Raw genomic sequence first — 21061 nt, forward strand, 5'->3', positions numbered from 1 at the left:
AGGTCCTGAGTTCGATCCCCACACTGCCAAAAAAAAACCAAAACTGGTATATGAGAACATTTTGTTTTTATTTTTGGCAGTACTGAGGTTTGAAGTCAGGGCCTCATGCTTGCTAGGCCACTTGAGCCGCTCCATCAGCCCTATATGAGAACATTTAATGCCATGAAATAAATGTTCAGAATCACAATATAAATTTATATTTAATAAATAATATAAGTTAAAGTATAAAACAGTATGCACAAGCTTGAGTCAAAGTATATAGAAAACAAAGCTGCATAAACATAGGAGAAAATCAGGAAAAAGGAGATCTAATACTGTCAGTGGCCTTGGAAACCTGAGGTACACATGCAAATGTTTTCCACCAGTGTCCTTTTCTAACGCTAGAACTGAGATCTGGGTTGAGCTGGTTTGGGGGCTCTCTGAACCCCAGGCCTGCTTTGTGAATCCTTTCTTGGGTTTTAGCTCACGAGGCAGTTTAATAGAAACTGTCTGACTTCAGTGGGCTAAGACTTGAATCTTCCTTTTGGAGCCAGGATCCCCAAATTCTACCTAAAACATCAAGAAGACTCAAATTATTGCTTGCATCAAAAAGGAAAATGTAAAAAAAAAAAAAAAAATTTAAAACGCAAAGAAAAAGGAAAACTCCACCCTCTTAGGTGCTTTTCTGTGAGTCTGTGATCAAAACTGACAACGGAGAGATTAGCAAGAAATGATGGAACTTCTTCACTTATGTGTGGGAACTCACATGAAAAGTGGCTCAGCTCAAAAACCAAAGGTAGGAAATTATTCAGCTACTTTAATAGGGGAAAGAAGAAGTGAGTTTCTTTAGGAATAACAAAGTCCTGGAGCCCCTGTGGTCACTATACCTTCATGACTTCATTGTGTCAATGGCCTTACCTGGAGCCCACCCCATTTCTGTGTCCTTCTTGTTCATGACGGTGTGGGCCAGGTTTTGTATTACTTATCTGTTGCCATGACTGACAAAGCCTCCAATAACAACTCGGGGGACACTTGACAAATCTATGCACTGAAGGCCACCTGTCTGGGTGACTCGGACACACCAGCTGCTGTCTGTAAGTTCATTTCAAACAAATTGGGACCAAGGCATTCTGGGAAATGATACTCCATGGTGTCCATGATGGGCATTATATTGTACTTCTATTACACATCTGATGAAAGTGTAAATTGCTGTGGTCATTTTGAAAAACAGCTTAATATTATGTATTAAGGATCCTAAAATGTTCAGTAATCCCACTCAGAGGAATCTACACTACGGAAATCAAAACTTCCCATATAAGTATGTTTAGCTGCATTATTATTGCTATTATTATCATCATGTGCAGTACTGGAGTTTGAACTCAGGGCCTACACCTTGAGCCACCCCACCAGCCCCTTTTTGTGTTGGGTTTTATCAAGATAGGATCTCGAGAACTACTTCCCAGGGCTGGCTTCGACTGCGAACCTCCTGATCTCTGCCTCCTGAGTAGCTAGGATTACAGGTGTGAGCCACTGGTGCCCACCAAGTCTTTGTCTTAATGACAATAGCATATAGTTGTAATTTAGCAGGAAAGTCCTTTGGATTATCTATTCAAACCATATTTTCAGAATCAATTTACTATTATTTATCATTACTAGATATTTGTTCTTCTAGAACTATTCTTTTTCTTCTGTCTTTCTCATAATTTATACATTTTCTCCCTTTTCCACATTTGGAGATTTCCAGAAATTTTTATTCTAAGCAACATATAGTTGCCAGTAGAGTCTATTCTGCTTTGTTGTATTTGTTTGTTTAACCCCAAACTCTTGTTCTATGACTGCTTCTTTTTCATCCCATCTTTCTTTTCTTGATAAGACTGGTTTGAACCCAAGTTTTTTTCTTTTTCCTGCATTAACTCTTTTGTAGGGGCTAGTTAGTTCAACACTGTACCTTAGACTAATTTGCATGTGCAATATGTTTTTTTCATTAGCTGTAGAGTTAGTCACTACATCACTGGCATGGATTGTTTTAGCAATACTTAGTTAGTCTAAGCAAGATCCCAACCCTCTACAGGGCAGGCTACTAGCTGTCCACCAAGATCCACTCCTTCTTCCATTGTTCTTACAAAATAAGTTATAGCTGCAGACATGGCAGCCCAGGTAGGCTGCACTTCTGAGACTTTTGCAATAAGACGTGGCCAGGTGGCCAAGGTCTTGTCAGTGTAATATGAGAAAAATTGTCATGTGGCCTTTCTAGGAAAGGGCTTTCAATGATACACATAGGTTTTTCCTGCTTGCCAGCAGGGAGTGGCAGTGACCTTGCTTCAACTGCATGAATGACATTGCAAGGCAACAAGATGGACGGAGACAGAGACCCTTCAGGCCTAAGTGGAGCAGGACCTCCCCACGAGGGGGTTACACTCTGGACCATAATCAGGGGACAAACGATGTCCATATGTCCCTTTTGCACTAGGTTTGTTAGAATAGCTTAGCCTTCACTCTAACAGGTTCCATGCCCAGATCTCCTACACCCCCAGTGTTTGAACCTTGAAGTTGGAGCTTCAGAGTCATGCAGACATCATTTTCTTTCCTGTTTTTCTCTGTTCATTTTGTTTTGGGAAACTTTTTTTTTGCCAGCACTCTGATCTTTGCATGCTTTAAAGCCATTTACAGCTATGGATGTACTGGCTGAAGCAGAATCTGCCAATCTGAATCCCACCAGTGCACATGATAGAATTATCCGTGCTAAAAAAACAAATCTTGGCTGGGCACAATGGCTCACACCTGTAATCTCAGCTAGTTGGGAGGCAGAGATAGGAGGATCATGGTTTGAGGCCAGTCAGGGTAAAAAGTTAGCAAGACCCTTTCTCACATAATAAGCCAGGTAGTTCATTCCTGTAATTCCAGGTAGGAAGGAAGCCGAGGTAGGAGGATCATAGTCCAAGGCTGGCTCCAGGCAAAAGTGCAATACCCTATCTAAAAAAGAACTAAAAGCCAGTGATTCACACCTGTAATCCTAGCTATTTGGGAGGCTGAGATCAGGAAGATGGAAGTTTGAGGCCAGCCAGGGCAAATAGTTCCTGAGACCCCATCTCTAAAATTAGCCAGAGTGAAATGGACTAGAGGTGTGGCTCAGCAGTACAGCACCTGCTTAGCGAATGTGAAGTCTGAGTTCAAACCCCAGTCCCACCAAAACAAAAAAAAAACCAAACAAAATCAAAAACAGCTGAAGGCAGGCTCAAGTGGTAAAGTGCTTGCCTAGCAAGCTCGGGGTCCTCAGTTCAAACCTCAGCACCATCAAGAAGACAAAACTCCCCAAAAACTGAATTTTTGCTCAAACTTTTACACAATAACTTACTATTTTATTAAAAGTTTTTTTCTGATTATTAAAGTAACATGTACTTATTTTAGAAAATACAAAAATGTATAAAAAAGAAAATAAGAGTTACTCATAATTCCACTACCACCACTTCATCGCTCTGTAGGTTTTACTCTGCAAACACTGAACCTTTGCTCACTTAACTTCCATCCAAGTGACAGTCCAGTCTTCTTTCAAAGCATTCATGTCCTTTCCCACAGGAGATAACACAAACACATAACATATGAAAAACATGCTGAAACACTAGGAAGTTTCTTTACAAAGTAGTTTCCTACAGTCTCCATTTCTCAAATTCCTTTGAGTCAGAGACTCTAACACAGACTACTGGTCATTTATTAAAATAAAAACCAGAAGAGGAAGAGGAGAACAAAGCTGCAGAGAAAGGGCAAGGGCTTATCTCCAGACTCCACCACGACTCCTCATGCTAGAAGGGGCAGGGTGCCCACTTTTCTTCCGTGCAGGAGGTTTTTCAGTCTTAGGAGCTGTAGCAAGGCGGCGACAGACAGCCTGGGAGGGGATCTGAGAGTTGAGGAAAAGAGAAGAAGAAGTCAGCATCATATACTCTTCATCTCCCCACCCAATGGGCAAAAGGCACAATGCATGGAGAGGGAAAGAACTAGTCCCCACAGGGGAAAGAAAAGTCCATGCAAGTGGGAACCGGGACTGCAGGGGCCAGGCAGTGGAGTAATGGAACCAGCCAGGGAGTGTGGAGCAGTAATGGAACTGTGCAAGGACAGCCTCATTCTCCCCTGGTCCCTGCCTGACTTTCCCTCACCTCTTTCCGGGGGATCTCACCCAAGCGGGAGTCTGTATTCCTTCTGGGGACAGGCTCCCCTCGGCCATCAGTTCTGCAACACAAATCAACCCAACACTGGAAAAAATGCTCCTTAATTCTGTCTCTTAAGAATAAGAACAAACTTGGCTGGAGGCGTTGCTCAAGCAGTAGAGAAGCCCTGAGTTCAAACCCCAGTATCACCAAAAAAAAAAAAAAAAAAAAGAAAAAGAAAGAGAAAAGTTGAATTATAAGAATAAGGACAAACTCAATGAGACCGACGATCAAATGGAAGGAGGTGTTGGTGGAAACAAATGACTTGTACTACATAAGCTCAAATCCTAGGATTCTGAGTTTTGAGCTTTGAGGTAAAGAGAGGAAAAAAACTAGGGCACAGAGACATAGAGGGTTTTTTGTTTGTTTTTGTTTTTATAAAAGCAGGGGGCAGGGCTCAAGTAGTAAAGCCCCTGTCTAGCAAGCATGAAGTGCTGAGTTCAAACTCAGATACCACCAAAAAAATTAAAAAGAGCAAGAGTGAGCCAAGAGACTGTAAAATAGATATAGTGTTATATGTAGGGAGGGTGGTATAACAGGGAGGGGGGAGGGTGAAGGAAGGAGATTAAGGTGAGAGTCTATGGTAGATGGACTTCATAGGCCTGTATGAAACAGAACTAAGAAACCTCTTACAGTTGCTTTAAGTGGGGGAGGGGGAGAGACAATGGGGACAATGTAAGTAATGTTAAATAATGTTCAATATAAGTCTAATCAGAATTGTCACTGAATCCCTCCCATAATTAGTATATCCTAATAAAAAAGTTATTAAAAAAAAGTGAGAGAGACAGAGACAGAGAGAGACTGAGAGAGAAGAAAAGCAGTAGAAATGGAGAAAAAAAGAGGGATGGGAGCAGTGAGAGAAGCACTTTCCTCGCCAGAGACTGACAAAAGAGTCTACACAATGAACAACAGCCACGAGCCACTCTGCCCCAGTTCCCACCCTCTGAATCCTTCTCCTCCCTCCCAGACTTTATACCCGCTGTGTTCCAGCCTCTTCAGGTACAGCAGCAGGTCCTCAGCAGGCAAAGCACCCCAGCCCCGGGCCTGGTACAATCGTAACAGCTGAGACACCTCCATCAGCTGCCTTGGGGAGCTGGGCCCATCTGCACCTGAGAGATGTGTGGATGAGGGTCATGGCCCTAGGGACCCCCTCCCACCCCTCATCCTCCCTCTCTAAGAATCCAGAAGACCTTAAGCTCTTCTTTTCCTCTTTCCCTAGTAAACCAACGTCCTTACCTCTCTCTGGGGAGCCAGAACTTGGGCCACTTCCTTGTGAATGGTAAGAAGAAAGCTCATGGGCCCGGAAGAGACCAGATGCCACGGCTAAGGGAACTTTAGTTTTATGTACAGGGGGTGGAAGTCGTGGCACTTGAGGAGCTTCCTCCCAAGAAGGCATAGTCCGAGGACCTAGCCAAAAGAAAGAGATCAAAAAATAAAAAATGGGACAAACAAAATCTCCACCCCCAACAAAATCTTGCTATGTCATCATTACTATGACATAAAAAGATATAAAAAAACAGGTATGTCATTTCCAAAGATTATAATGCATTAGATAGCAAAGTTCTCTGGTCATTTAAATATGAGTGTTTTTTTCATTTAGTTATCTTAACTTAGCTGTTACCATTCTCATATTGCAAAGTACCAGAAGTAATTGTATTTAACAGTGCCAGGTATAAAGATGAATTGACTTAGAAATGGAATGCAGATTCAGATGAAGTAAGCATAATCTCTCTACAGACTATTGCTGTTACCTTGTTTCTAATTTGGACTTGTTTACAAGATAAGACATATAAAGTATGTCAGTTGTTAAAAATTAAATGATTTGATTTTATCGCAAAAAAGAATAAAGAATAGGCAAACAGCAAAGGAATCCTACCTCTTAGCAGATCCTAAAAATTTATGCTAGATCACTAACTCCTACCTCTTCCAGGCCCACCAGGACCTTTTTCAGATTGGAACTCACCAGACTTAGGGGGCAACAGGTCAATAGAGGAGTTCTCATTGCTTGGGGGTACTGTCTCCAGCAGCTGCAGAAACAAGACAGTAAGGTTCCCTAAGGGATTGGGTATTGAGGGCAGCAGAGGCTGCTGAAGCAAGGGCTAGGGCTGGTGGTCTAAGTTCAGAGGAGACCTATGTAATATGAACTATGTACTATGCACTCAGCTTCGCTGAGTGTGAAGCTGGGAGAAAGAATTGGTTCTAAAAAGGGAAGGAAGCCAGCATGATGTGGTGATGAATGCCAGCTCTTGGGAGACTGAGGTAAGAGGAATGTGAGTTTGAGGCCAGCCTGGGCAGCATAATGAGACCCTGTCTCAAAACAAAACAAAGAGGGCTGAGGTGCAGCTCAAGTAATAGAGCACTTGCATAGGAAGTGAGAGGCCCTGAATTTAATCCCCAGTACTGCAAACAAAACTAAGCAAAACTAAAACCAAAACAGAAAGAAGCCGGAGTCTTGGATTGGGCCCCAATACAGAGGAAACAGTGGGAAGAGGAAATGAAAAAGGGAACAAGAAAAATGGTGGTCTGGGTGGAATCTCTCTTAACCTGCTGCAAAAAATTCTTAAGGCCCTCAAGCTGAGAAGGAGGTGGCAGCCTTGGCTTTAGGAAGCCATCCCCATCAGATCCATGGTCTTCTTCAGGGAAAGGTCGTTCTGCTCTGTGATCAGCATCAAAGGCTCCAAGTGCAGAGAAGACTCCTCCTATAAGGTGAAATAGGTGTTTCTGGGGTGCATGTATATTGTAAGGTTAGCAGTAGCTCCACAAATCAACTCACCAAATGCCCAAAAGAAAAGGCATTATTAAATATAAGAGATATTTTTTATTTTTTCAGTACTAGAGTTTGAACTCAGGGCTTTGAACTTGCTAAGCAAGTGCTCTACCACTTGAGCCAAGAGCGAGAGAGGGAGGGGCTGGAGGCACCTGTGAGATGGCACAACTTAATTCTAAGACAAGTGTAGAAAGAAGAAGAAAGCTGCGGTGCTCAGACTCTAAACAAGTAAATGCCACCATAAACCTTTGAAGAACAGAAATGATTAACAGACATGTCTTCCACTTCACCAGAACATACTCCCAATCCTATTATTATTGTTATACAATTTTAATATTTAAACTATAGTTCTATTTACTCTTCATTCTGAATTTTTCCTGTGTGCCATGTTTGTGCCACACAGAACACCTACATCCACCAAGTCACAGCTGACTAAACCAGGGGAGGTCACTTACCAGTCAGCCCATCACATGGCCTCTGTAAGCTGGACCCAAGAAACACTAAATTTCTAGATTCTTGACTAGAGCTAGTGTCATGGCTGGTCAAATCATGTATAAAACAAGGTTATAAGGAACAAGAACCTTAAATGAGAGAGAATGCTGGTCTAGCAAGGGAAAACAGCAAATGTGCAGGGTGAGGCAGAACTGAGAGCCCAAAGAGAGAAGGGACAGTTGCTGCTGTTCCTGACCCTACCTACATCACATTTCTACAAGATCTCCTTCCCTTCTTTCGAATTAACATGAGTGGTTCACACAAATTCTTGAATTCAAGATTACTAAGACATTTGAGAAACCAAATACTAAAGTCCCATTGGAAAGGAAACTAGGTAATCGTGCATGTAAGGGAATCCCCAGTGATTTCTGCCCTTGATTACCTGTGGATGAAGCAAGATCAGGTTTGGGCTCCAGAGGCTGGAAGGAGTTCTGGCTGTGGAAAGAGGGTCCCAGCAGGAGGCTAAGATCAGGGGAAGGGCTGCAGAGGACAGGAGGCACGCCAGGTAGCTCATCTCTCGTTTCCCGGCTCTGCTGCAGCACAGGTTTCAGAGCCACGGCCACAGGAGGCACAGTCCACGACCTCCTCTCCCCCTTCTCTGGCTCTGGAGGCCCAGGGCTGGAGGGCTCAGCCAGAGGAACCTGGCCAGGAGAGACAGAAAAAAAGGATCAAAATCCAGTGTGTTCTCTTGCTCTCTACAAGACGTGGTACAGACATTTAAATAAGATAAACTATTAGAACTTCCTTAAAAGGAGATTGGGTAACATTTATCCAATTTCTATCACATTTTAAACTGCTTTTTCATCTTCTAATTCTATTTCTAGAAATTTTATAGATACACTTACACAAACATGTACTTATCTTTTGGTGGCTCTAGGGATTGAACTCAGGGACTCCTACTTGCTAAGCAGGTGCTCTACCACTTGAGCCACATCCTCCACAGTCATATTCTAATGACACATATTCTAATGACACATATTCTAATGACACATATTCTAATGACACATATTCTAAGACTAGGTGTGAAATATGGGAAACAACTATTATATTCATCAACAAGCACTTGGTTGAAAAAAGGATTATACAGTAGTAGATACAAGGTGACCATTTGGGATGTGGGTGAGGGTGGGCGAGGATGGGTGGGAGGGGAAAGAGAGGAGATGTTCTAGACACCACCTCAGTTGCTGCTGCCAGGGAGGGAACCTGGGAGACTGAGGCACAGGGATAGGATGGAGATTATTTTTCACTGTATACCTTTTTTTAAAATTTGGATTTTTTTTTACCATATGCATATTACTAAGTATTCTAAAAGACATTTTAGCTAATAATAACAATTTCATCATGAAAAGAAGGAGGGGTTAGGGATGTAGCTCAATGGTAGAGCTTTTGCCTAACATGTGCGAGTTCCTGTAAACCCTAGCGTGCGCGTGCACACACATAAACACACACACACAGACATAAATAAATAATAATAATAATAATAATAAAAGGAAGTAAGAGATGCAATATAAGAAGGGTTAGGAGTAAGACTCCCTGCACTACTCTAGGACAGGCATAGCAACAACTCTTAACCTTGATTCTCATATTTAATTCAGCTGTCATTCAACCAAACTAGTACCACATATTATTCATTACCTCTTGGGCCTGCAAGAAGAGTAACAGCCAATGGAACAGGGCCAGTTTGGGTGAGCTATGGCCATGGAAGAAAAGGTTTATTTTGGCAAGACAGATGTTCTTTGGGGCAATGCCAACCTGAGGGTTAGGAGGAGGGAGCGTGGTACTGAGCAGCTGGTTGGCCTCATCCCAGTGGGCCTGCAACATGGCTTGGAGTCGTTCTATCAGCTCCACCCGCTGCTCCTCCAGCTGTTGGTTCGCACTCTGTAGGTCCCGCACTCGAGCTTGCTCCCGTGCTAATCTAAAGAAAAATGGAGAAGTGATTCAGGGCTTTTAAAGAAGTAGAGACTTGGAGGTTAAGAAGAGCCAGGATGGCTGGGTGCCAATGGCTCACACCTGTAATCCTAGCTACTCAGGAGGCAAAGATCAGGAGGTTTTCAGTTTGAAGCCAGCTTGGGCAAATGGTTTGTGAGACCCTATCTAGAAAAACCCATTACAAAAAAGGGCTGGTGGAGTGGCTCAAGGTTTAGGCCCTGAGTTCAAGAAGAAAAAAAAAAGAAGAGGAGCCAGGATGGAGTGTCAGGCATCTAAATTCTAAAGGAGTCTCAGCTCTACTCATGGAAAGAGACTGGGCCTAAAAGAGACCTCCAGGACCAGTACCTGAGCTCGTAGTCCTGAGCCACTTGCTGCTGCCTTTCCTCTCGTTCTGCCATTTCCACCTTGAACTGAGCCAACTGGGTGGCCAGTTCCTGCTGGTGCTGTCCATTGAGCTCCTGAAGCTGTTTCCTAAGAGGCACAGGTGAGAAAAAGAGGACTGAGTCTGGAGACAGAAGACAAGATCAGTGAGAAAAAGACAGTATGTGCAGGCCACAGGGAGACAGAGAACCACAGAAGCGGTAAGGACAAAGCTGGGGATCTCAGGATGGGCTTCCCAGCAGCAGAGATTGAAGCAAGGATTTATGGGAAAATGATTTAAGAAGCATTTCCAGAAAAATGTGTTGCGGAGCAGGGTTAAGAAAAGTGAGTCTGGTATGAGAAGGAGGCTCAATTCCATGGAGCAGCTGTAGACACTGCTCAGGTCACATTTTAGCACTGTCCCAGCAAGGGAGCTGGAAGTTTCATAATCCTATACCATTCGATTTTTGTTCAAGGGCTACTCCCTGTGAGGGAAAATCCCCAGGACATTTGGCTGTCCATGAGCATCTGATGATAGCCCTCCCAAGACAAACTAAGGTCCTGGTTGACAAAAGTGAAAGCATACAGGAAGCCATGCTCTGAGTATGTGGCAGGGTTACAGCTGAAGCAGCAGCATCCAGTAAGTCCCAAGTACCTGTGACGTTCCCTCAGGGAGGTTGCCTGCCTCAGACTGCTCTCCTGAGCTTGTGCCAGCCGCTCGGTTACCTGCTGTTCCAGCTGCACAGCCAGCTCTGACTCCATCTGGATCCGCTGGCTCTCACACCGGGCCTGAGAGTGAAAGCAGGGATGGCAGTCAGCTCAGTTGTGTTCGGGCTTAGAAGAGGATGGAGGATGTAATGTAAATAAACCCAATACCAACATTCCCATCTGCCTAAGGGTTGAAGAGTAAGGATTTTGTCATAGGGAGTGACACAGGTTCATTTTTTTTATTGAACCATGACATACATCTTTTATGTACACAAAAGTGAAAATTACCTTGGACAAAAGAAATATTAACCCAAGAAGAATGTTAGATAGCATAATTATATGTGATATGTATCTGAGATAATATATACAGTACCCCCAGTACAGTACCTGAAACCCAGTAGGTATTTAATAAATGTCAGCATCCCTTCCTTTATAAGCAGAATTGGTCTATAATTGCTGTGTCCCTTTTCTCAACCTTACTTCAACTCAATCAAATATGATATCTACTTCACTTGCAAAGAGCTGAATTTTTTTTCTTTTTTTTTTCTTTTTGGTGGAACTGGAGTTTGGACTCAGGACTTCACACTTGGTGCTCTACCACTTCAGCCATACCTCCAGTCTGCAAAGAGCTTAATTTTAAGTCTTAAGGTAACTATTTTTCAGTCTTTGTCTTACACCTGACACCCAGGGCAGCCCTCCCCTTTTACAAACTTTTCCTTGTGGCAACCCTGATACCACCCTATCCTCATTCTCATCTAGCTAAATCTTAGCTGACTGCTCTGCCTCCAACTGCCCATAAAGGTGGAATGTTTCTTTTAGTTCTGTACCTCATCTTCCTTTCTACTATATGTTAACATTCCAGGTCACTGACGATTTTACATGCATACAATAAACTTTTACATTTAGGCCAGGTTTGGTTTTTACTACCTTTCACGGTAGTAGAGTATGAACTGGGGCTTCATGCTTGCTAGGCACGCTTGCTACACTTTGGGTCACTCCACCAATGCTTTTTTTTTCAAGAGAGGGTCTTTCGAACTATTTGCCCAGGCTGGCTTCGAACTGCAATTCTCCTGATCTCTGCCTCCTGGGTAGCTAGGATTACAGGTGTGAGCCACCGGCACCCGCCTAGACCTATTTTTCTTAACTAGAGAAAACCCTCAAGTACCCTCTGCCTGCTGACCTGCACCAAACTCATTTCCAACTGCAGTGCGTCTCTCTCTCTCCGAACTGTGTCCAGCTCTCCTTCCAGCCGCCGTACCTCAGACTGCACCAGTGCCAACCGCTGCTGGGCCTCCTGAGCTGCCTGTGCCTCCTTCTGACTGTTCCCCTAAGAAAAGGAAATCAAATGAAAGTATATGCCTCCTGGTTACCTCTATTCCCCAATTCATCCTCCCATAACCTAAAAAAACCCCAAACTTCCTCTCCCTTTCCTCTCATAGGTCCTATTTCCTTATTTGGTTTAATATCACTCACTTTTTAGCCTTCCGTCTATTTGCAGACCCAGTCTCTTCCTGCTGGCCCTACAATCTTGACTTTGTCTCCCACATTTAGCTCTTTACTCTTCATTCCTGTCCCGTTTATATTCCATTTTCTAACATTCCATTCCATTCAGTAATTTTGCCCATCCTCTGTTCTCACTCCCCAAATCTTCCAACCACCACTTTTACCTTCTCCCTTTCCAGCTGAGCCTGGCCCTCCTCTTGCAGTGCCTGGTGGCATTCCTTCAGCTGGCGCTCTTGCTGGGCCCAGACCTGCCGCTCTTCTTCTAGGGCAATCTGAAGGTTCTCCAGCTTCCTATGCTCACTAAACTGTGCAGCCCGAGCCTCATCCCGTTCCTCCTGCAGGGCACGGCACCGCTGTTGTTCCACCTCCAAGCTCAGAGTCAGAGCTTGCCTTTCCTCTTCCTAAAGCCCCAGGAGAAAAACCAAGATTTTTATTTTATTTATGTATTTACTTATTTGTGGTGCTGGGGTCTGAACTAAGAGTCTTGCAATTTCTAGGCAGATGCTCTACCACTTGAGCCATACTCCCTGGATTCCCCCAAAACAAGATCTTTAGTAGGCCCTCAATAAGAGGCCAGCAATCCACACCCCCCCATACGATGTGCCCACTGAGAATTATGTCCATTAAAAGTATGATAGCTCACATCTATAATCCTAGCTACTTTGGAGGCAGAGATCAGGAGGATCGCAGTTCAAAGCCAGCCTGGCAAATAGCTCGTGAGACCCTATCTCGAAAAAATCCTTCACAAAAAAGGGCTGGCGGAGTGGCTCAAAGTGTAGGACCTGAGTTCAAGCCCCAGTACCACACACACACACAAAAAGATAGTTGAGACGCTCACAGGATTACAATAGAGTAGATAACCCCCATCCCACAGGTAAGTGGACTTGGGTTGAAATCTCAGTTTGAATCCTAGTTCTATCATTAATTTAATATGTGGAGTTTTTGATGTTTTTGTTTTTGCATCAGAGTTTCACCATGTAGGTCAAGCTGACTATCCTTTTTAGCCTCCCAAGTGCTGAGATTACAGGTATGCCCCATCATGCTCATCTTACTATGTATTATTAGGCACACATACTTATCTGTAAAATGGAGATAACGACAGGATCTGCCTTGTGAGGACTGAAGTAAAAGGGATATGCAGAGCATTTATCAGTCTCTGACACATAGTAAGTACATAACACACAACAGCTATTACTGTCATCATCAGAAGTTCCACAAAGACTAGAAAATCCACCTACAGTCCAGGAGCTAGCCAGGCAGCCTCCACCAACAGCAGTATCAGATGTAGCTTATTAAGACTGTAAGTATCAGCCTGCAGGTAGCAATCATGTGTCATGCGAGCAACAAGTTCCAAACCCAGCTACTAACTCATATGGTGACTTCAGCTCAAGGAAAGCTGAATGAGTCTCATCCCATACCTTTTGGGCTATGCCCTAAACCAGAGTTCCCAAACCAGGCTGAACAAAATCACTTAGGAAACTTCTCAAAATGTATGAGTTCCCCAACCCACTATATATCTACTGAATCAAAACCTCTGGGTGGCAGCAGTTCAGAGGAGGATTCAAGTTCAAGCCCTGCCTGGGCTACATAGCCAGACCCTATCTCAAAAACAAACAAGGGGTGGGGGGAGATGGCCCAAACAATGTATATACATGTGAGTAAATGTAAAAATGATAAAAAAACAAAACTAAACAAGAGTTTTCCTTGAGAAACAAACAAATAAACAAAGCCCACATATGGGTGAGCTGGAGATACAGCGTAGTGGTAAAGTGCTTACCTAGCATGTAAGACATCCTGAGTTCCATTCCCAGCACCACAAAGAAAAATCCCCTCTGGTTGGGGATGGATCCAGAGGTCTAGATTTTAACGACAATTACCCAAATGGTTCCAATGCTCTAATAAGAACACAACTTGCAGTCTCTCAAACTCTCAAACTTACTTGTTAGCAGAGCCACTAGCAGAACTAGTGTTCTAAGGAACACATCTAAGGAACAGCACTGTCTTAGTGCTACCCAAATTATAAACTCCCACCACCTACTAATAGACCATAGTCTCTAGAATTGATTAGGAGCCTCCACTGGAATTACCAGTGATTTGTTCCTGATGCTCCCTGCCTTCTCACCAGTGCCTCTTTTTCCCGCTGCTGTAGTCTGACACCTTCCTGCTCACGATTCAGAGCCTCCATGGCCTCAGAAAGGCTTTGTTCCAGGCGGGTTACTGTCTTTTCAAGAGGGAAAAACATAAGACAGAGTAAATGAGAAAAATGTCTCTACTTCAAAAATAATTAACAATGTAAACTTGAAACTTTAGGGTTAACAACTGAATGACTTAGGGGCCAAAGAGAATATTACATGGTGTAGGGAAAACTGGGAAGTCCATCAATGATGCAAATCTGACAGTGAAGGGAGAAGAAGAGTTGTCAGGACAGCTACTGAAAGATGGAGGTCAATCTGTTGGGAACCTTACTTCCAGAAGTATTTCTGCCTCTTTTCATTACAGACCTATGACCCAGGTTCAAGTACCATGTGACCCATGTCACTCACCTCCTGCTGCTTGCTCCTGGTGAGTTCTGCTGCCTGGCGTTCCTCTTGAAGTCCTCGAAGCACCTCTGTCCGCTCAGCCTCATGTCGGTTCCAGCCTTCCACCACTCTGGCCAGGGTCTCAGGAAAGGCAAGTAAGGTGGAATTTCAAAATAACTTTTTTTGCCCTCTTTTTACCCACAGAGCCAAGATCAACAGTCACCTTTTCCCAAGGTAAACCCACCCAGCTCTTAGCATGCACAAAGAAACACTGGTTAGCTACCCTCTTACTTCCTACTCCTTAATGCCCTCAGGGAGAGACCCACCACCTTTTGTACCCTGGCACCTTGTCCAGTTGTTCAATCATGATATCTTTCTTGCGGTCAGCAGCCACAGCTACAGCTAATTGTTGCTGTAGCTCTAGCACTCGGGTCTGCAGGCTCTGAATGTGATGCTCACAATGCTGGGAAGAAGGGTGAAGAGTGTAGGTACTGTTTATCCTTAGTGTGACCACAGCACCAAACTTTCTAGCTCCTCAAGGAGGGAAATGGGCTGGAGAAAGAGAGCCGGGGTCCCAAGAACAGAATCTGTTTGAAGAGGGAGAATCAGAAATTCTGGGGCAAAAATTTTGAGGTCCAAGACCTCCAACATCTTCCTGTACTTTCTCAGGAAGTAGATACTTAGCTTTGGGGCTCCTCCCTTTCATGGATCTCCTGAGGAAAATTCCCATAAACCTTTGCAGTATGTGCAGCAGCCCACACTGCAAAGCGTGGGATGTTACTCGTGCTTTAAGCTCATTGGACATGATGATTGAACACAACAAGGATAAAGGGGAAAGCCTTTCATTCATCTCCAAGAAGTTTAAAATATGGGAAGAGAAGGTTCAAAAATGACAATTCTGACTTTTCATTGGCCTTGTCCACCTCTCTGTTCTCTGATGCTCACATAGATAAAGATCATTATATCACCAGTATTTGTAAAGTTTTGCACAAGTCACCAAAGTTCATTGTCTATTCAACAAATGTTTATGGGGTGTTTGTATGTATTAGGTATATTTTAGACTTTAGGGAGCTTGTGCTGAAGAGAACAAGGTCCAGACTCTTGCAGAGTTTAGATTTTAATGAGGAGAACAAATTAGATGTATCAGAATGGTAAGCTGAGTGTCTACCTAAGGGAACAGTAGTACCACAGTACACAGGATGGTCAACAAGGGCGTCCCTGAAGAAACACCTGAGCACGGGTCCCGCTTCCAGGCTCTTAACTCTCAGCCCTTTTCAGCATTCAAGTCCCCTATTTCTAATCTCTGCTGCTTTCAGAAGAAAGCCTCTGTGTCTCACCTTACGGCGGGTATGCTCTGAGTCCAGTGCATCTCTCAGTCCTTGAATGTCTGGGGGATTAAGTGGGGGCCCTGGCCGGAGGCTGGTGTAGCGGGGAAACAATTCTTCCAGAGCTTGGGCTGAACTGGATGGAGATAACTCTTGCAGAGGTCGAGTGCTAAGCAAATCAGGTAGAGAATGTTAGGGTTGAGAAAGCCTTTGAGATCCACTGATCCTACTACGGTATTTTACAAATGAGGAAACTGGGACCCAAAAGGGCAAGAGACTTGCCGGAAGTTATTAAGCTGAGCAGTGCTAGAGCCATAAAGAGCACACAGGCCTGTGAGTCACTCCATAATGCTCCTTCCATACCATACTCCCTATACAAAACAGTCTCTGCAAAAGCAAGCTAACTCTTCTGGGGGAAGAAGGACTGAGAATGACAGACAGTCAGATACTAGGCAGCTGCTGACCAGGTTCTGAAAGGAATAAAGGGAGCAGAAGACAGTAGAAAAGAGAGGAAAGCTCAAAGCTAAGCAACAAGCTTCTTAGATCCCTAAGAGGTAAATAAGCAGTCAAAGGAGAACTAAGAGTAGAACCTGTGGATTCCCAACAAAGCAAGAGAGCCACAAGAACTCCAAGAAGAACTCACTTGAGCAAGGTGGCTGTGCTGTCACTGTCAAAGGAGTCCTCTTCCCGTCTCTCTGAGCCAGCTCCTGGAGTGAGGGGAGGCCCTGCATGAAGCCCAGGGGACCCCACAGTAAGGGTCAGGTAAGGACAGGAACAGGGACCATTTGAAGAAAAGAGAAGTCCTTCCTTTCTACTCCCTCTCCCAAAAAATGGGTGCTTTTTTCTTCAAGTCTCTTGTCCCATATCCAGGTTTTCCTCCCTGCTTCCTCGCTCCACTGTCTCTCACCTTTGTATCTAGGATCTCCTTCAGAGCTCTGGGGAAGGGGCTTACTCACGATAGGCTGGATCACGTGAGGTTTGGAGCATGGTCTGGAGCTGACCCCGAACACTTTCCATCTCAAAGATATGCTTAGAACCATCCTAGAAAAAAAAAAAAAACCTCTCAAAATCATATGTAAACTGTATAATCTATACTCTACTTACTGCAAGGGTAGGATTTTACTCTGGCCCTGGGAAAGCAAGAAAAGCAAAACAGAACCAATAAGGAGTAGCTTAACCTTGAGCTAGAAACCCAGATGCCTATAGAAACCAAATTGAACCAGGCAACAGTGGCTCACACCTGTAATCCTAGCTACTCAAGAGGTACAGATCAGGATGATCGTGGTTCGAAGCCAGCCCAGGCAAACAGTTCTAGAGATCCTATCTCAAAAAAAAAAAAAAAAAAAAAAACTTCACAAAACAAAAACAATGGGCTGGTGGAGTGGCTCAAGGTGTAGGCTCTGCATTCAAACCCTAGTACTGCAAAAAAACAAAAAACAAAAAAGGTTTTCTTTGTGTGTGTGTGTGTGGTAGTGGGTAATGAATCCAGGGGCCTTGAGTTTGCTAGGCAAGCACTGTTTGAACTGAGCTACATTCCCAGCCCAATGACACCACCTGTTCTATCCAACATGAATAACTGTCTTCTCTGTAAATGGACTATGTTTTAATTATTTGCATGCAAATTTTAAACCACACAATCAAAATAGTTTTGAACTGGAAGGATCCTACCATATTTTGCTGTTATCCCTCAATCCCCAGTTTCCTCTTGGGACCAGAAACTGTATTCTACCACACTCTCAGTACCCAGGGCCCCAGTAATAGGACACCAACCTACTCCATAGTAAAGGTGTCTCTGACAATAAAAAAAGAAGAAGAAGAAAAAAACACTAGGAAGTTTTACAGTTTCCCAAATTATGTTGTTCCAGGTCACTTTCTCTCCCTCATAAACATTTGCTCCCAGAAATAAGCATAAGAATTATATAATTAAAAGGAAACTGAAATCCAACAATGGAAGATGAGGTCTCAGCAAAATTAACTTGCAATCCCAAGACTCTTGGGTCTACACCTTAGAGGTCCCCAAGACAAACCTCCCTCACCTTTTTCTTCAAGTTGTTCTCCAATCCGACTGACAAGCTGCGACTCAGCTCTTGGGCCAAGCCATCAAAGGTCTCAGGAGGAGGAGGGGAGGTAGAAGCTAAAAACAGCTGGGCTCTGGCTGTGGCTTCTGCTTGTCGGCTGAGGTGCAAAGAAGCATAGAGCTGAGAGGTCACCTCAGAGGACACTTGGTTCAGCCCAGGGGGCTCTGATGATTCACTCAGGAGATCTTCTGCCCGGAGAGGTGAACTGGGACTGGTGTTGGAAGTCGCCATGAGTACAGAGAAGAGACAGCTAGAAACAGCAGACAGCTGCAGAGAACTCTTGGTTCAGTTTTGTGAGAGTCCCAAGAGAAAAAGTCCACGGAGGAGGAAGATTTGGGAGAAGGGAGCAAAACTCCTTGGTGGGTCCTTGGTGAATAAGGGTATTAAGGCTTTCTGGATAGAGGAAAGATTTTCCCAAGCTCCAGTGGCCATGGAAAGGGCAAAGGCATTCTTTCCTCAGCTCTTAGGAAGGTTGAAAAGGGAGGATGCAGCGCAGAGGGAGTGCGGACACAAAACCTGTGGGGCAACAGCGCCTCTGCAATTCCTCTTCCCAAACAGTGCTGGAAGCTGCAGATGAACTTCAGCACAGACTATCCCTGGCCAACTGAGCTCTTAAAGTTCTTGCAGCTGAAACGTGCAAGCCGAAATGGACCCCGATTCACAGAGGCCCAGTATCCCCTTCAACTGGTTCTAGTCTCAAAGAGGGAGGGAGGGAGGGAGAGAGGAAGAGGGAGATAGAGAGAGAGACTTACGCCATACCCCTCCACCCACTTCACCTGTTCTACGCAGGATCAAATTCCTTGTGTACCCCTTCCGACTTCTCCTGGCAAGAAAGCCGTATCAGGGATCCCTAAAGTCCTTCCTTTCCCGCCACCGCAAAAGAAGCCCTGTGAATACTAAGTCACACCGTCATACGCCCCTAAAAAACACGCCCCCTCAAGCCTAGCCTGAGATCCTCTCCTGCGACCACCCCTGACTACTCTCCGCACCTCCAGTCCTCAGCCCCCAATATGCCAAGATGAAGAGAGGAAATGCCTCCCTCTCCAGAGCCCCAGCCGAGAAAGATCAAGACCCCAGTCCTCGCGCGGTCCTCTACTCTCAAAACCGTTGCAGCCTCCCGCCCATCGCCTGCAGCCCAACCCCTCTCGCCTAGGTGGCGTCACCCACTCGCGAGACGACCTGCGCAGAGCGCTCATGTTCGCATGCTTCAGAAGCCTCGGCGCGCGTGCGCGGGTCAGGAGGCCACGGATTGGCTGAAGGAAGAAGGCAGAGTCTAACAAATGATATGGGGGCGGAGTTAATGCCCAGCTAGCTACAGCTGCACCGCGAATCGGCGAGGCGGGGCTGCCCGGACACCGGAAATAGTCCTTCACAGTACCTGAAGCAATTCCGGTGAGTGCGGGTGTGGGGTCCCCACTGCTTGGGAATCAGGACAGAGAACCTGAGTCGGGGCAAGTCCGAGAGCGAGGCTCACACACCCTGTCCGGCAGATGACTGTCCACAACCTGTATCTATTTGACCGGAATGGAGTGTGTCTTCACTACAGCGAGTGGCACCGCAAGAAGCAAGCGGGGATCCCCAAGGAGGAGGTGACAAGAGAGCTCCGGCTCAGTCCGGAGCATCTCCAAATGCACATAGCCCCAGCCCAGCCCCTCTTCTCCAAATCCTGGCTCCTTCCCACCCCAACCCTTTCTCCCTCAATAATCGAAATCTAACTCTGCCCCTCTCCCTCCAGGAGTATAAGCTGATGTACGGAATGCTCTTCTCCATCCGCTCGTTTGTCAGCAAGATGTCCCCGTTAGACATGTACGCCTTGTCAAAGGGGATGTTGAGAGGACAGCTGGCCTTGGGGATTTGGGGGCAGAGGGGTGCTTCCTGGAATGGAAGGGGCATTGGCTCCCAGAGAAGAGAGGAGGACTTAGAGAGGGTACTGAAGTTGGCAGGAGCGGCAGTAGGAAAAATCTGAAAGTAAAGAGGTTGAAGGTGGGGAATAAATTGCGGGGTGAAGATGGGAGGTGTCTTTATTCAATCAGGCTCCTACAAACCATCTGTTTAGACAAAGACTAAATACTTTAGAAGTATTTCTTTGGCAGAGATTCCATTCCACTCCCATCTTTAACACCCTCTTCATCTCTGTAGGAAGGATGGCTTCCTGGCCTTCCAAACTAGCCGTTACAAACTCCATTACTACGAGACGCCCACTGGGATCAAGGTTGTCATGAATACTGACTTGGGCGTGGGACCTATCCGAGATGTGCTGCACCATATCTACAGTGCGGTCAGTTGTCAGCCCCAGGGAACCCTTACACCAAAGCCCCTAACAGCCACAGTCAGAGCCCCAAGAGTCTCTCAGGTTTCCTGCCTTAATCCTACTGTATTTTATCTCTGTTGAGCTCAGTTTTCTTGGAGCTTTTTGAGTCCTTAAACACTCCCACCATCAGTTTCTCCTAAGGTAGGGCTTGCCTTCAATCCCTGGTTCCTTGTGCATTCTTTAGGTTATACTAGGTCTGGGGCTGAAAACGAGAAGTGTCCAAACTCGGCTCTTACATCCTTCCCCTCCACAGCTGTACGTGGAGTTGGTGGTGAAGAATCCCCTGTGTCCACTGGGCCAAACTGTACAAAGTGAGCTGTTCCGCTCCCGGCTAGATTCCTATGTCCGCTCTCTGCCCTTCTTCTCTGCCCGAGCTGGCTGAAACATCCTACCTCACCTCTCAGAAGAATCTGTGACTGCAAGGGGTCCTTTCTAACTTGTGACACTGTAAGCCCTTACATCTGCCCCCCTCCCAGGGTTTCAGACTTAAAGCCCACACTCCACCCATCCCCTGCCCCGTGCCCTCGAATCACCAAAATGAAGTCCACAGAAGCCCCTATGTCTCCAAACCGGCCCTTCTCTCCCGTTTTATACCCTACCTGACGCTGCGAAAAACACAATAAACTTTTTGTTACCCTCTGAAGCCTGAACGTGTCAATTTCATTGGTTTCTTGGGTCCTGCCTCAATGAAGGCGGGGAACTAGGGAGGCCACACCCCCTGAAGGCTGCAGAGAGGTTTCGCCCAGGGTTTCTCAACAGCGGCGCTGTTGACATTTTGAGCGGGATTTTTTTTTTGTTGTGTTATGTAGGATTTTAGCAGCAGCCTCTGCTGCCATTCCTCACTCCAGTTATGACAGTAAAAGTATCTCCAAACCTTGTCACGTGTTT

The 21061-nt window shown here is 45.2% G+C and overlaps 2 protein-coding genes across 9 annotated transcripts; one reads left to right on the forward strand and one right to left on the reverse strand.

Annotated features, from left to right (window-relative positions):
* Positions 1–63: 63 nt before the first annotated feature.
* Positions 64–19084, reverse strand: Cntrob (centrobin, centriole duplication and spindle assembly protein). 6 transcript variants are annotated; one of them, XM_074046931.1, is made up of 20 exons: positions 18639–19084; positions 17821–17959; positions 16737–16825; positions 16428–16491; positions 15797–15953; positions 14806–14922; positions 14484–14600; positions 14063–14161; positions 12105–12341; positions 11618–11764; positions 10385–10518; positions 9715–9840; positions 9193–9355; positions 7823–8081; positions 6726–6880; positions 6145–6208; positions 5418–5588; positions 5158–5290; positions 4131–4203; positions 67–3874 (listed from the first exon to the last, which is right to left on the reverse strand). In XM_074046931.1, the coding sequence occupies exons 3-20, from the start codon at positions 16822–16824 to the stop codon at positions 3749–3751; spliced, it is 2430 nt and encodes an 809-aa protein (XP_073903032.1). In that variant the 5' UTR covers position 16825; positions 17821–17959; positions 18639–19084; the 3' UTR covers positions 67–3748. The 6 variants fall into 6 exon arrangements, with proteins under 6 accessions (XP_073903029.1, XP_073903030.1, XP_073903032.1 ...); XM_074046930.1 differs by having other exon boundaries at positions 16428–16509; XM_074046928.1 differs by having other exon boundaries at positions 64–3874; positions 11696–11764; positions 16428–16509; positions 16741–16825; positions 17821–19084.
* Positions 19085–19147: 63 nt separating this feature from the next.
* Positions 19148–20816, forward strand: Trappc1 (trafficking protein particle complex subunit 1). Of its 3 annotated transcripts, XM_020175546.2 has the most exons (5): positions 19148–19254; positions 19353–19451; positions 19598–19668; positions 20002–20140; positions 20427–20816. In XM_020175546.2, exons 2-5 carry the CDS (start codon positions 19353–19355, stop codon positions 20553–20555), a joined length of 438 nt encoding a protein of 145 aa, XP_020031135.1. In that variant the 5' UTR covers positions 19148–19254; the 3' UTR covers positions 20556–20816. The 3 variants fall into 3 exon arrangements, with proteins under 3 accessions (XP_020031135.1, XP_020031134.1, XP_073903035.1); XM_020175545.2 differs by lacking the exon at positions 19148–19254 and having other exon boundaries at positions 19261–19451; XM_074046934.1 differs by lacking the exons at positions 19148–19254; positions 19598–19668 and having other exon boundaries at positions 19261–19451.
* Positions 20817–21061: the final 245 nt, after the last annotated feature.

The sequence above is a fragment of the Castor canadensis genome, chromosome 11, assembly GCF_047511655.1.
Source record: "Castor canadensis chromosome 11, mCasCan1.hap1v2, whole genome shotgun sequence".
NCBI lineage: Eukaryota > Metazoa > Chordata > Mammalia > Rodentia > Castoridae > Castor > Castor canadensis.